The following is a 16,326-nucleotide window of genomic DNA, read 5'->3' as shown; positions in this document are numbered from 1 at the left end:
ACTATACATGAAATCTAAGAGTCAAACGACATGAAAATCTAAACGATCATGTATTACACTGTCCTTTATCAAAATTCTAAACGTATGATACAATCCTACTATACTGCCTAATAAGTTAAACTAAGATGGAAAGATAATATTTTTGCATCTTACATGTATTAACAATTACACTTTAATCTTTAAATTTTATTTTTTAAAATTAAATTGTTTTTCAAAAATTGATTAATTTGATAAATTATTACTCATATTAATTTATTATTAAATAAATATATTTTAGTATTATAGCATGATAAAATAATTGTTTGAAGTATTTTGTCTTATATGATCATATTTTATTTATTTATTTTAATTATGGAGAAAAAGAATGTAATTATAACTTTAAAAGTTATAAATAAAGAATAATGCTTTATTCTAAATATTATAAAGATATTTATAAATTATGATATACATGCATATTTTTATATATATTTTAATTTTACTACATATCTTATATAAAAATAAAATTAATATTCTATATACGTAAACTTTTAGATAAAAAATGGTAAAGTGAGCTCCAAACTTCAAATTTTCATCTTTATCCGTAAATGTGAAACATTACTAAATATGATAAAGTGATATAAGTATAAACGATAAAAATTAAATTTTTTACGAACGGTGACTTATATTTGTTTGTTGTATTTGTTTATGTATAAAACATAATGATATAAAAGTGGAAGTTTTTATAAAAAAAATGTCGAAATGAAAAAAAATATAAGCAATTAGCTATGCACTTCCATGCTAAATCGTTTTGCACCGCTATTTTTAAAATCTTATGTTTCCGGTGTTTTTTTAAAATCAGTTGTTTTATATAAGTACAAAATATATAAATGATCAAGTATAAAATGTAATTTTTTAACTTTACAGTACTTTTCCAAACAATTTTTAAAAATAGATGAATGGTGTACTTTCATCATAATATAATTTTAACAAATTTAATTTACAATAACAATGTTATACATGATAGTTCTAGATTAATTTGTAATCTATATTCATTCTTAAATTTCAATTGAATTTTGTTTTCATTGATGGTTTTTTTTAAAATGCTACTCTTATCAAAATACATAATTATATTTTAATAAAATGGTACTCAATAAAATTATTTATTTCAAAATAATATATAATCCATTACTAATTGTTTAATTGTGCATAAAAATCTAAAGCAACGCTTGGCCATTATGCTAGTATACATTAAAGCTAAGGAATAAACGATATGGGTGCATAACGACATAATATTTCATCAAAACGGCAGTATTAATAACCTCATAATTAATGAAACGGCTCATCCACTTCCTATGAGTAAATCAAAAGTTTGAACAAAATAATAATTCTACATTCTCTAGGTAAGTGACATCATCTTAACTGAGGTTAGATATAAAAGAAAAATGCTTTATGCATATGTCTGGGGCACGTATTGCATTGACTAAGAATAAATTTATGAAATTTTGCACTGTACAGTGTTTATGCATCTCATTAGGAGTTAAGTTTTTATTTTTTTTATTTTCAATAGTATTTTTTTACTTAAACAAATTTTCATAAAAAAAAGAATTCATTGATAGCAAATACAAGGTGACCTAGGAAAATTTGATATTTATGGTAAATTTTATCCACTTTCTGGTGAAATAATAGCAACTTGTAGATGGTATGTATTTTATTTCTTTTTCTTGTTTCAATATATGTGTGTTTTATGATCTTACATTTTCCTCAAAGAAAAAGGAATAACAAAATAGTTATCAATCAAAGTGGGGAAAAAAAAAATCTCCCAAATCCTCTCAAAATTTTGTGTCTGTTATTACACTCAATCCACTTTAATGGTTGCTCTTCTCGAGTTAATTTTTTCATTTTCCTTTCTTAAAGACACTTTGTCACTACCATCCTTTTAAATACTCTTTCCTTGAAGTCACTTGTCTTTTACATTATTTCTCTATTTTCCCTTTTCTTGCTACTGTTTTCTTATTAAATGGCACCTCAACGTCCTCTTCTTTTACCTTCAACATCACATGCAACTATCAATACTGAATCTGCCATGCATGATCTTATCAGCCGTACGAATAATATGACTTTTGCTGAGCCACGCTTGAGTTTACATCGAACTCCTGCTCATATTCCTACTATTCAGCGTCTTGTGTTGGTTGGTAAATTTTTACTTAAAGCTCATCGTTTCACAGCATCTGCAGTTCGTTATCATGTTGATACTTCTTGGAATATCCCGAGTGTTGTTGAGATTGATAGTGCGGCTAATGGTTTATTTACTTTTCGCTTTCACTCTGAGGAAGCTTATCATATGGTTCTTAATGAACAACCTTGGCAGATTCTTAATCAGCTCATTATCCTTAAGGAATGGCCATTGCATGTCCCTATTAAGCATACTCAATTCTCTACTACTGCTTTCTGGGTTCAGGTACGGGGTCCATCACCTGATCAGCTTAATGCAACGGCGGCTGCGGAGATCGGAGCAATCTTCTCAAAGTTTCTAGCGGTGGACTTTGATGATGCAGCTCCTTTGTGGAGATAGCAGGTGTTTCGTATTAAGGTGGAGGTGGATGTTGCTCAGCCATTACCACGTGGCTTTACTAATGAATCTGAGGATAACCAGCTGTTCTGGGTTTCCTTTCGATACGAGAAACTTCCAGCTTTTTGTTTTTTTTTTTTGTGGGCTTTTGGGGCATGTTAATAGAGATTGTACAATGACTAAGGCGGAGGTGCAAGCTGTTACTTCTGCTGAAGGACGTCTACCCTATGGCCCATGGTTGAGAGTTGAACTTTTCTCTTATACTCCTAGTCCTCCCATATCTACTAGTAGTTCATCCACATGGGAAGTAGAATCTTCTAGTAATTCTAATAAAGGAAAAGCCAAGATGCATGTTGATTCTCCTCTCCAGGTTTCTTCTCCTATTATGTGTACTGCTAGTCCTGTGGTTGTGGCTAGTTTAGCTGATGCTATTCCTGTAGGATCATGTTCTATGTCTGCCCAGTTTGCTCCCACTATCACTTATCCTATCCTTTCTCATGCCTCTCCTGTTTTTACTGACTCAATGATTATCAGTTCTGTGGCACCATCTACTCTTATTGCTGGTCCTTCTATAACTGTGGCTGAAGGTTCATCTGCTTGTAGTCACCCAATGCTTTTGCATCCACGTATTTATCAACTTTTGTCATCAGACTTGCAAATTAAATATGTGAATTTACAATGTCAAGAGCTTTCTTCTTATCAACAGGCTGAGGTGGCTATAGGGGTGATGTATCCAAGTGCTCGTTTTGCTGCTTCTCTTTTGAGTTCGTTATCTCAAAAGGATAAAGAAGGCCTGTTATTTTGCTTCAGGAAATAGTACAGGCTGAGCTGTCTCTCCCAACATCGCTTGATGATTCTCATCCTCCTCTTCCATGGTCTCCTTATCCAACCCAAAGTCGGCTGAATGTTCGTACATGGAAGAAATTAGCACGTTTGGGAGTTTCTGATTCGCCCTATATTGAAGCTGGGACTTCTTCTTCAGATAGTCATGATGGTAAGAGAAAATGGGATTAGTTTCTCATCCCTCCTACACAGGATTCTGCTGGTCCAAAATCAAAAGTTTTTATAACTGACGCTCAATCTTCTCTTGCTGGCCCTGCTATGCTTCAACCAGCCTTATCAATGACTACTATGGCCAATAACTCAGATGTTGATCTTTTAGCCTGCTTACCGAAGAATCTGTTTGGTGATGAGGATGTTGATTGTTATCTCTGCTGTGATGAGACCACACAACCTTGGTCTCCAAAAGTTCCATGAAGTTACTCAGCTGGAATTGTCAGGGGTTGGGGAATCCCCTGACAGCTAGACATTTGCAGGCTCTTTGTAGAGAGCATTCCCCAAATTGTGTTTTTTGGATGGAAACCAAGAACCAACAGTCACAAGTACAGAGGCTGACTGCACGACTGAGGTTTCCCCACCATCGTTTTCTTGACCCTGTTGGATTAGCTGGTGGTTTTGCTCTTTTTTGGGAAGAATTTTTGGATGTACATACTGAACAGATAGGTTCTTTTTATGTTATTCTGTCTATGCAGTTGTTAAATCACCCTAGAATAGATGTTATTTTGTGTCATTTTCATCCTCTTTTTCAGATTAGGGTTCAACAGTTTGTTAGTCTGTTAAGGATTAAGTGCTGTTTAGCACCATCTTTTGTACTCCTTGGGGATTTTAATGACATTTTAGCCCCTTCTGATAAAGAAGGAGGCCTTTCGTATGTGTATAATGCTCATATTCCCTTTCATTCCTTTATTTCTACTTTACAACTGACTGACCTGGATTATGTGGGGCATCCTTATACTTGGTCCAATCGTCGATCTTTTCCTTTTCTGATTCAGGAACGGTTAGATAGAGTTTTTGGATCACAAACATGGATTCAATTGCATCCGGATAGTCAAGTTTTTCATCTTCCAGCTATAGCATCAGACCATGCTCCAATCCTTTTCCAAACTCAGGTAGTACCTCATATTAAGACTCATCGCTTTATCTTTGATCAACGCTGGAGTTCTAATGAGGAAGTTCATAATATTATAGCTCATTGTTGGCATACTAGAGTTTCTGGTTCTCTTATGTATAGTATATTCTCTCGTCTGAAGCTAATCACACATCAACTTGTGCATTGGAAGTCGGCAAATCAGTTAAATTCTTCCATTCTTATTTCTGATCTGAAAACACAGCTAACAGATTGCCTTGCACAGCCATCAGTCCTCATTAATTGGTCTCATATCAGGCAGTTAGAGAATGATTTATCTGAAGCTCATAAACAGGAGGAGCTGTATTGGTCTCAAAAAGCTCGACAATTATGGTTGAAATGTGGAGATCGTAATACTTCTTTTTTTCATGCTACACTAAACAGCGTAGGTTTAAGAATAATATCCAAAGCTTACAATCAGAGGATAGTAGTTGGTTAACTACTCCAACAGATATTTCTAATCATATTTTAAGCTATTTTCAGGGTTTGTTTACTTCCACATTTCCTACAAATTTTGAGTCTATGTTTCATGCTTTTCCCTCAAGGCCCAAACCAAATGATAAAACCGAACCCGAACCCGAACCGAACCGACCGACAAATTTCGGCACTTGTTTTAGTCGGTTTTAATTATAAATAATAACAATTTGGTTTTCAAATATATTAAGTCAAAAAACGACGGTTTCGACATTTTTAAAACCGAACCGAACCGACCGACGCACACCCCTACTCTCTACAAATGCCCTCATTTGTTAAGTATACGTATAAAAGCTGACAATATTACAAAAGCTGACGATATGTGTGTTTCTTACATTTGTCTAATGGATGTTTTAAGGCTAATAATCACTCATGGCACCTCAACTTTGGGGGTACGGGCGCTAAACCCCCTGATGTTTAAAAACGGGCGCTAAACCCCCTGATCTTTGTGGCGGCGCTCACAAAACCCCTTTTGCTCCAAATTTGACCAAAATACCCCTGGCGCCGTTTTTTCAATTAATTGTCATTTAAAAAAAATCTGACACTGTCATATCATCTGACACGTCAGAAATATATTTTAAAAATTTCACACACCCAAAATACCCCTAATTTAATTTAGAAAAAGACACCCCAATCAACAACACAATTCTCTAGACACTTAGAAATATATTCACTCTTATGACCACTAACAGGCATGAAAGCAATAATACGCTTATTCAATCTCCATGAATCATCAATCCAGTGACAAGTAACACATATATAGTTTATCCTTTGTATGCTAGTCCAAGTGTCAGTTGTAATGCTAACCCTTTGACTATGGCCTTTTAAAAAGGTTTTCAATTTTAACTTCTCATCAGCATAAAGTTTAAAAACATCCCTAGTGACAGTCCACCTAGAAGGTATTTTAAACTTAGGACAAGCAGTGTTCATTAACTTTCTAAAACCCAACCCTTCTACAAACTTAAGGGGCAACTCATCAACAACTATCATGTAAGCTAAGGCCTCTCTAATGACATCTTGGCAAAACTTCCAAGCCCCTAGGTTTACTTTATCACCTCCACCATCAATGGCATTAAAATTAACATTCTGCAGAGTTAATAAGGTTTGCCTAGTTTGTTTACTTTGAGGGTTTTTTAAGCAAGCAAGCATATGTGCCCTAAGGGTTGAAGTCCCATTAGTCTTACTATGACACTGATAGACTCTGGCACAATATAAACATTTAGCTGAAACTACTCTACCATCATCATCATAAATACTTTCAAAGTGGTCCTAAACAGCTGACCTTCTAACAATAGGCTTCCTCTTTTTTGCATTTGGCTCAACTACATTCTCTGGTTGAGCCTGTGTTGAGCCCTCAACATTACCCATAGCAGCAGCACCATCAACAGGAGCAATAGAACTGGGAGCAAGATTGCTCTCAGTCCCAATTCGCTCAACCATTGGAATCTGCAAAAAAGGAAGTACAAGCCACAAGATTCAGGCATCTATTTTAAATCACAGAGACAAACCACAAAGATCATTCTATTCAGGGACTTAAAACACAGAATCATACCTGTGAATTTGTTTCCATCTGCCAGTAAGGGACTTAGGCTTCCACCAGTTCACTTGACACAGAACTTTTCTTTTTAATTCACAGATGACAGAACAAAATCACAGATAGATCACAGGATTCACAGCTTCTTGAAACCACTTGATTTCTGCAAATATGTACACAGAAACACAAAAAAAGTATCAATTGATGATTAACATATCATAAAAAGTTAAAAACTCAAAAAAAGAACACAAAAGAGGAAGAGGCTACCTTTAAATCAATGATTGACAGAAATAGAATAGATTACAGCTTCCACCACCATTTTTGCTTCCAAATATGTTCAGAGAAACACAAAAAGTATCAAACACTGAATAGTAAAGAACATCACAACCCAGAAGAACAAAACAATAAAAACAGAGCATACCTTTAATCAATGGCCAATTAGATTCAGATAGCTTCCACCACTTAAAGTTCTCTAAATATGCATAAAGAGAAACACAAGAATAATATCAAACACAGTATACAAATGAACCATGAAATGAACCAGCAAAATAAAAAAATACGAAGAAACATAGGACGTAGTCTACCTTAAGGTCACGAATACCTCAAAAATCAAAGCTTTGCTCCAACAAATCCATTGGATCAAGTTCCAAATATGCAAATAATAAAATAAGAGCATAAATAAGTGAACGATAGAGAAGAAAAAAAGATCTGCCACTCAGGTCATAGAAAATATGTTTTAAATCTGGAAATAATGAGAAACTCACCATTTGTGAACCATCAGCCCATATTCTTCATGAATCATCATTAACAAATCGTTAATAAGATTCTGATCTATGTTTTTTCAAACGAACCACAGCAAGAACACAGAAGCTCAGACTCAGAGATGACAGAGCAACGAAGAGTCACAAAAAAAGAACAGAAAATAGTTTACATAGAGCTAATTAAGTGGTGGAAGGTAAGAATCGATTGAGAAACCATTGATTTAGAGCAGTAATCGAAGTGATGAGAGTAATTTTAGGGTTAGGGTTTGTGATTACAGAGAGCGATCAGAGAGATGAGAGAGGCGAGAGAGAATGAAACTGAAATGAGAGAGTGATTTTAGGGTTAGGGTTTTTTTAAGGAGAGTTTATATATTATGGGCAAAACTCACCGTTTTGGCTAGGGGAATCACACGTGTGGCTCAGTTCTCGAACCTTCTGCACGTGTGCCAGGAGTGGGATAAAACGACGTCATTTTATCCCTTCGGTTTATCGGTTATTTCGGTCGGTTTTGGACCCCAACCGAAACGACTGTCACAAACCGTATTTCTCACCCCTCCTTAACCAATCCGCACTGTTTCACCGAAATAACCGAACCAAAGCTCACATTTCGGTTCGGTTCGGTTCGGTTATTTCGGTTGATACGGTTTTTGCACACCCCTAACAGAAAGTAAGGACTTTTCTTGAAAGTGGCAACTGAAATGACAAAATAGACATTGTAATTTGTTTGTCTCTTATAGGTTATTATGTAAATCATTGTAGAAAGCTAAGTTTTTAAGTAATTGGAATCCAAGTTCAATGTAGTTTATACTATATATATATATAGATTGCACATAAAAATTGTGCCACATCAACTTCAATTTATATGTAATGCACCAATTATTTGTTGACAACTCATTTAAGGATGAGATTGATCCACTTTAGCCAAGTTATGGGTTTATTTATCTAAGATAATGAGGTTGAACTTTGTCGATATTTCGTTCCAAGTATAAAGTGCAAATTGATTTTTTATTGAATTATAAACCTTCTAAACTCTTACTTGTTCATAATTTTTATGAAACCTAGATATTTTTTAAAATATAATAAATTTATTTTTGAACACTAAAACTTTCCAAATTTTATTTTATTTTATTTCAATTTGTTAAATAACTATAGTTTACGATTAAAAATATAAACATTTATTTATAAAATAAAATTAGCTCAATTATTTTTTATCTGTACTTTTTTCTTTAATTTTTTTATGTAGTTAAAGTTTTATAGAACAAAAATTTGTTTTTTATTTTATCTTTTTATGAAATTATTTCAATTTTATCTTAATACTATATTAATGAATATAATGATAATAAATAATTATATGAATAAGATCAAAATTTAATGACTTCTTTCAAAAGACTTAATTGTAAATAAAAATAAAGGTATAGATCAGTTTATTCAGATTAATGGTGCATGCATTTTTTATTATGTAATAACTTATCTTTTATGGAAATAAAACTATACTATTTTACTTTTATAAAACTAAAAGTGTAAGGTCTTTATTTGAAATAGAATGATAATATAGTAATCAAGTATATATATATATGTGAATATATATTTAATTGAAGTCACTAATTTTTAAACAGTTCTAACTTTTTTAAAATGAACACTTAGTTTCAATAGGAATGATAAAAGAAACTACTTATTTTAATATTGAATTGAAGTCATTAATTTTTAAATAGTTCTATTTTTTTAATGGACATTTAGTTTCAATAGTAATGATAAAAGAAACTACTTATTTAAATTTAATTACAATTATAGTACTAAAATTTGGCAGCTAAAGTGAAAATGAGAGTTAAAGTTATAAGGGACTGGAAGTAGACCTGTTCATGGGCCGGGCTCGGGCCGGGCTTAAACCGGCTTAACTTTTTTAAAGACAAGCCCAAGCCCGCCCAAGCCTGGTTCGGACTTTAAATATACTACCCAAATCCGGCCCTAATGCACTATTTTTATAGGCTCGGACCGGGTTTGGGCGGGCTTACGTTGTATTTTATAATATTAGAAGCCCGACCTTGTCCATAAAAAATCGGCCTTTTCTCGGGTCGGGCTCGGGCCGGGCTTGGGACCAAAAATTTGTGTCCAAACCCGGCCCTAAGAGGACGGGCCTGGGCGGGAGGGCCGGATATCCAAGCCCATGAACACGTCTAACTAGAAGGGAGGGACAAGCAATGTGAGGGTGGAAAATGTTTATTGGCCGTGTACTATAACTGAGAAAACACAGAATGGAGCTTTAACAAAGAAAAAAGTTAAGGAGATTAAAGCGTATTATGGCCAACTTAACGAATCTTAGTGCAGAAATCAAATTGTGGAGCCTAAAAATGGCTACCCCTAAAAAGACCGCCGAATATTTCCCATAAAAAAACTTCTGTTATGCAGAGATCAAGAGTAAATATGGAAGGTGTGATGGCTTTGGGTTACAAAACTCTTAATGCTTTGGCCTATATAACTCTTGATATTCTTGTCTTTCTCCTTGCAAAACCACATAACCATATTTTATATTTCACTTGAAAAATGCGAGCTGAGAATGCATTGATTGTAGATGATGTTAGGACGACTCAAACGGTGCAAGTTATGGTGCTGACATCTCTTGGAGTGAAGGCTGTAGCGACGGTGAACGACGGTGCAGACGTTGTGCACTTGCACATCTATGGAAGGCGTTTTGATATTATTTTCATGTACGATCATATGCCGGGCATGAACAGCCTGCTGGTATTTTTTTCATTTTTTTTAAATCTGCTTTTCATTTTGGTTGACATTTGCTCATATATACTTTTGCGCAGGCAACTGCAGAACTTTGTAAGATGGGGGTTGGCTGCGTTATTGTTGGGTTTCATCGGCAAATTCCACACCGGAACACATCCGAAATTTTATGGAAGCGGGTCTTGATTATCATTTGCTGAAACCTATGACTCGTGATACAGTTGGACCCATTCTTCAGAAGGTTGGCCGTGCTAGTTCTTTTGGTGATGGTGCTTCTGGTGCTAGTGCTTTTTGGTGATGATGCTTCTGATGCTAGTGCTTCTAGTGATGGTGCTTCTGGTGATGGTGCTTTAGTAGACCTGTTCATGGGCCGGGCTCGGGCCGGGATTGATTTATTTAAAGACAAGCCCAAGCCCGCCCAAGCCCGGTTCGGGCTTTAAATATAGGGCTTTTTATATAAAATACAGGATTTGGACTAGACTTTACTTTTATACGGCCCAATCCATATCTTTACTTTTCACACCATCAATTTTATGAAACCTAACCTTTTTTTGGATTTCTTTCTTTTTTACTGTTTTTTTATTTTCCTTCTCAATTGGCGGTTTCTTCATTCTTCTCCGCCATTTTTGCTTCTCTTCTCCACGATTTTGCTGTGCGTTATCTCCATTACTGCACGACTCCTCTTACTTCTCTCATTTTCATCTCTATTCCATCATTATCTCAACCGTTCTTGCTTATATAACAGTAAATTCTTTTGAGTTGTGAAAAAAAATTCACGATTTCTACTCCTTCGCTTCCGCCGTTCCGCCTCCGCTGTTGCGCCTCCGCCGTTTCGCCTCCATCGTTCCGCCTTTGTCTCGCCGCGCCATCTTTTTTTATCTTTTTAATTTTAGATCTGAAATTTTTTGTTCTTTTTTTTATTTTCAGATCTGTAATTTGTTTATATTTTACTGTTGATTCACCATTAAACATGTATAAAGAGTATCTTTAAAGAATCTAATACTTATTTCATGTTATATAGAATAATTTTGTGATTTTATATAATAAAATTCTGTTATTTCTGCATTTTTTTTGTGTTTTGTCGTATTTCTGCGTTTTTTTATTCTGCAGAACGATTTGTTGATGATGATTGATTGCTGAATTATTGTAATGTTACAGTGTTGTTGATTTTATGTTGACTTTATGTTGATATTATGTTGATATCTACTGATTCTTTTTATTTTAACATTGACAAATAAGATAATATTGTCTGTGAAATAAACTTTCGTTGGATGAAATGAAACTGTATCATAACCGTCTTTGTCGAAATTTAGTTAGGTATGAGAGGTGGAATGCAAAACAATTATACAAGTGATTTTGAAGAAACTGTGCAGCTGCAAAAAGAATTGAGGACAAAATATATTCTGAAATAGATTTCTTTAATTTGTGAACTGTTGTGCTGGTGTATATTTAATATTTTTTTATTTTTATATGTAAGAATAATTTTATTTTTTATTTGAATTACTGTTGTTGTTTTTTCATATTGTTTTGATTACTTACTCTGCTAACATCTTTATCTGATTCATTTATTTTAAATATTTTGTACCTTTATTGTTTTTTAGTAGAATTACTATTATCATATTAACAAGTTATCAACATAATGTCAACATGATATCAACAATTAATGCTAATATAGTCAAGTTGCTTGTAAAATGAGAAAATTGATTGATTTAAGCCAAAAACAATCAACATATTATTAAAAATATGTCAACAACTCATCAATACATCAATTTAAGACTAACTTTGCTTTTATTTTAATGATTGAAAAATCAACATGTTATCAACAGTATATCAACAACATATCAACATAAAATTGAAAATCAAAAAAAGTTAAAATACGTATCAACATAATGTCAACAATAAATCAACAAAGAATCAACAATTAATGCTAATTTAGTTAAGATGTTTGTAAAATGAGAACATTGATTGATTTAAGTCAAAAACAATCAACATATTATCAAAAACATATCAATAGTTCATTAATACATCAATTTAAGACTAACTTTATTTTTCTTTCAATGATTGAAAAATCAACATGTTATCGACAGTATATCAACAACATGTCAACATAAAATTGAAAATAAAAAAAAGTTGAAATACATATCAAAATAATGTCAACAATAAATCAACAACTAATCAACATAAGGAATAAAATAAAACATAACTTTTTGAAAAATTGTGACAATCGATAAAATATCAACAAGAAATCAACAACATGTCAACATGATAATGCTAACATATAATTATCTAATCTCTATTAAATTTTATTTTATTTAGTTTATTTTGCGGATAAAGTTACCTAATTAGCCAAAAAAAAAATCAAATTTTTTTTTCCGATGTTAAAATCAAGGAATACCAACTGATTATCAACACAAAATCAACAACACTGTAACATTATAATAATTCAGTAATCAACCATCATCAAAAAAACGAGCTGCAGAATAAATAAACACAGAAATACAACAAAACACAAAAACAAAATGAAGAAATAACAAAAAATTATTCCATATAATCATAAATTTATTTTACATAACATGAAATCAGCATTATATTCTTTAAATATAATCTGTATACATGTTTAATCGTGAAAAAACAGTTAAAAATTGTAGATCTGAAAATAAAAAAGAAGAAGAATAATAATGAATAAATTGTAGATCTGAAATCAAATAGATGACGACGACGAGTAGAGGATATGATATTGTTGGCGAAGATGACGAAGAAGACGATGATGAGAACGATGACAGAGGAGCGGAGGAACAGAGGACGACGCAACGGAAGACGGCGGAAAACGGTAAAAAATAGATGATCTGAGAGTGAAAGAAAAAAACATGAGTGAAGAGATAGAAAATTGAGTTGAGAGGAAGAGAGAATTGAATAATGAGGAGAGAGAAAAAAAAGTGAAATTATGATGTCTCTACTATTAGGATTGAATATATACAATCCGTATAAAAGTAAGAGTTGTGTCCGCACATGGTAGTTTAGATAGCTGAAAATATGACCCGTATAAAAGTAAAGATTTGGCCAATGTTGGTTGATTATGTAAAAGGCCCTTAAATATACTACCCAAACCCGGCCCTAATGCATTATTTATACGGGTTCGGGCCGGGTTTGGGCGGGCTTATGTTGTTTTTTTACAATATTAGAAGTCCAAGCCCGTCTATAAAAAATCTGTCTTTTTTCACGCTCGGGCTCGGACCGGGTTTGGGACCAAAAATTGGTGTCCAAGCGCGGTCCTAAGAGGACGGGCCTGGGCGGGCCGGCCGGGTACCCAAGCCCATGAATAAGTATAGGTGCTAGTTCTCTGGTGATGGTGCTTTCGGTTCTAATGCTTTTAGTGATGGTGGGGCGAACTAAATACAATTGGGAGGAATTTTAATTATTATATTAATAATGTATCTGTTAATTTCTTTTTAATGAAAATGAAAATCATCCCTATTTAAGTTATTTGTTATATGAAAAGTGAGATCAATGTGTTTTATTTGGTTAAATATTAGCTGATCCTTTTTAGTCTATAACATTTTCACTATCATAATGTTGTTTAGAATTCATCTGACAAGAATGATTCACATGAAGTCACTTCTTGGTGGGTAAAAATAATATGAAAATAGAGTAAACAACATTTCATCTTGACTTAACAGAATTTTTACTTTATACGCTCTATATCGTAGCCAGGCCCGGCCCTAGGCATAGGCCACTAAGACTTGTGCCTAGGGCCTCAACTTTTGAAGGGCCTTATATGTGGGGTCTCTTAAGAAATAATATTTCTAAAGTAATATTTAATTTGTGATGTGTATTAAAATTTTTATTTTAAAACTAACTAGATTTTTTAATGATTAAAACCTTTCAAAGGGCCCCACTTTTATCCTATGCCTTTTAAAAATATATACACTAAAGCTTTTAAAATATATATATTTATCATGTCGTTTAGTAATAAGTGTTGTAATGTTATTTTAAATATTAAATTGACCCTTTCCCCTAAAAAAAAAAATTAAATAGACCCTTTAATAAAATATATGTAGTTTCTAACTAATGTCAATAAAGATAATATATAATTTATATTTTTTTTCAATTAGGGCCTAGTCTATCTCTATTTATCTATTTAATAAAACAAATAGTATATGTATATTACAATTTTTTTAAATATGCTTTTATTTAAATTATTTTTTCAAGCATATGCTTTTTAAAAATGTACCAATGATCTGCTAAAAATATGTTTTTGTAAAAATAGAAAAATAAAATTGAGCGCATTTTTATATAAAAAAAAATAAAATGATCGCATTTTTATATAACCATATTTTATATTTCACTTGAAAAATGCGAGCTGAGAATGCATTGATTGTAGATGATGTTAGGACGACTCAAACGGTGCAAGTTATGGTGCTGACATCTCTTGGAGTGAAGGCTGTAGCGACGGTGAACGACGGTGCAGACGTTGTGCACTTGCACATCTATGGAAGGCGTTTTGATATTATTTTCATGTACGATCATATGCCGGGCATGAACAGCCTGCTGGTATTTTTTCTCATTTTTTTTAAATCTGCTTTTCATTTTGGTTGACATTTGCTCATATATACTTTTGCGCAGGCAACTGCAGAACTTTGTAAGATGGGGGTTGGCTGCGTTATTGTTGGGTTTCATCGGCAAATTCCACACCGGAACACATCCGAAATTTTATGGAAGCGGGTCTTGATTATCATTTGCTGAAACCTATGACTCGTGATACAGTTGGACCCATTCTTCAGAAGGTTGGCCGTGCTAGTTCTTTTGGTGATGGTGCTTCTGGTGCTAGTGCTTTTTGGTGATGATGCTTCTGATGCTAGTGCTTCTAGTGATGGTGCTTCTGGTGATGGTGCTTTAGTAGACCTGTTCATGGGCCGGGCTCGGGCCGGGATTGATTTATTTAAAGACAAGCCCAAGCCCGCCCAAGCCCGGTTCGGGCTTTAAATATACTACCCAAACCCGGCCCTAATGCATTATTTATACGGGTTCGGGCCGGGTTTGGGCGGGCTTATGTTGTTTTTTTACAATATTAGAAGTCCAAGCCCGTCTATAAAAAATCTGTCTTTTTTCACGCTCGGGCTCGGACCGGGTTTGGGACCAAAAATTGGTGTCCAAGCGCGGTCCTAAGAGGACGGGCCTGGGCGGGACGGCCGGGTACCCAAGCCCATGAATAAGTATAGGTGCTAGTTCTCTGGTGATGGTGCTTTCGGTTCTAATGCTTTTAGTGATGGTGGGGGGAACTAAATACAATTGGGAGGAATTTTAATTATTATATTAATAATGTATCTGTTAATTTCTTTTTAATGAAAATGAAAATCATCCCTATTTAAGTTATTTGTTATATGAAATGTGAGATCAATGTGTTTTATTTGGTTAAATATTAGCTGATCCTTTTTAGTCTATAACATTTTCACTATCATAATGTTGTTTAGAATTCATCTGACAAGAATGATTCACATGAAGTCACTTCTTGGTGGGTAAAAATAATATGAAAATAGAGTAAACAACATTTCATCTTGACTTAACAGAATTTTTACTTTATACGCTCTATATCGTAGCCAGGCCCGGCCCTAGGCATAGGCCACTAAGACTTGTGCCTAGGGCCTCAACTTTTGAAGGGCCTTATATGTGGGGTCTCTTAAGAAATAATATTTCTAAAGTAATATTTAATTTGTGATGTGTATTAAAATTTTTATTTTAAAACTAACTAGATTTTTTAATGATTAAAACCTTTCAAAGGGCCCCACTTTTATCCTATGCCTTTTAAAAATATATACACTAAAGCTTTTAAAATATATATATTTATCATGTCGTTTAGTAATAAGTGTTGTAATGTTATTTTAAATATTAAATTGACCCTTTCCCCTAAAAAAAAAATTAAATAGACCCTTTAATAAAATATATGTAGTTTCTAACTAATGTCAATAAAGATAATATATAATTTATATTTTTTTTCAATTAGGGCCTAGTCTATCTCTATTTATCTATTTAATAAAACAAATAGTATATGTATATTACAATTTTTTTAAATATGCTTTTATTTAAATTATTTTTTCAAGCATATGCTTTTTAAAAATGTACCAATGATCTGCTAAAAATATGTTTTTGTAAAAATAGAAAAATAAAATTGAGCGCATTTTTATATAAAAAAAAATAAAATGATCGCATTTTTATATAACCATATTTTATATTTCACTTGAAAAATGCGAGCTGAGAATGCATTGATTGTAGATGATGTTAGGACGACTCAAACGGTGCAAGTTATGGTGCTGAC

General features: G+C 33.2%; 1 protein-coding gene across 1 annotated transcript; it reads left to right on the top strand.

The window, feature by feature from the left end:
• The first annotated feature begins 1,996 nt into the window (after positions 1-1,996).
• LOC126669950 (uncharacterized) lies at positions 1,997-2,551 on the top strand. The gene has a single exon (XM_050363603.1). The coding sequence runs from the start codon at positions 1,997-1,999 to the stop codon at positions 2,549-2,551; it is 555 nt and encodes a 184-aa protein (XP_050219560.1).
• The last annotated feature ends 13,775 nt before the right edge of the window (positions 2,552-16,326 follow it).

The sequence above is a fragment of the Mercurialis annua genome, linkage group LG1-X (assembly GCF_937616625.2).
Source record: "Mercurialis annua linkage group LG1-X, ddMerAnnu1.2, whole genome shotgun sequence".
NCBI lineage: Eukaryota > Viridiplantae > Streptophyta > Magnoliopsida > Malpighiales > Euphorbiaceae > Mercurialis > Mercurialis annua.
Note: the sequence above shows the minus strand (reverse complement) of the source record. Positions and strands in the feature narration are given on the sequence as shown.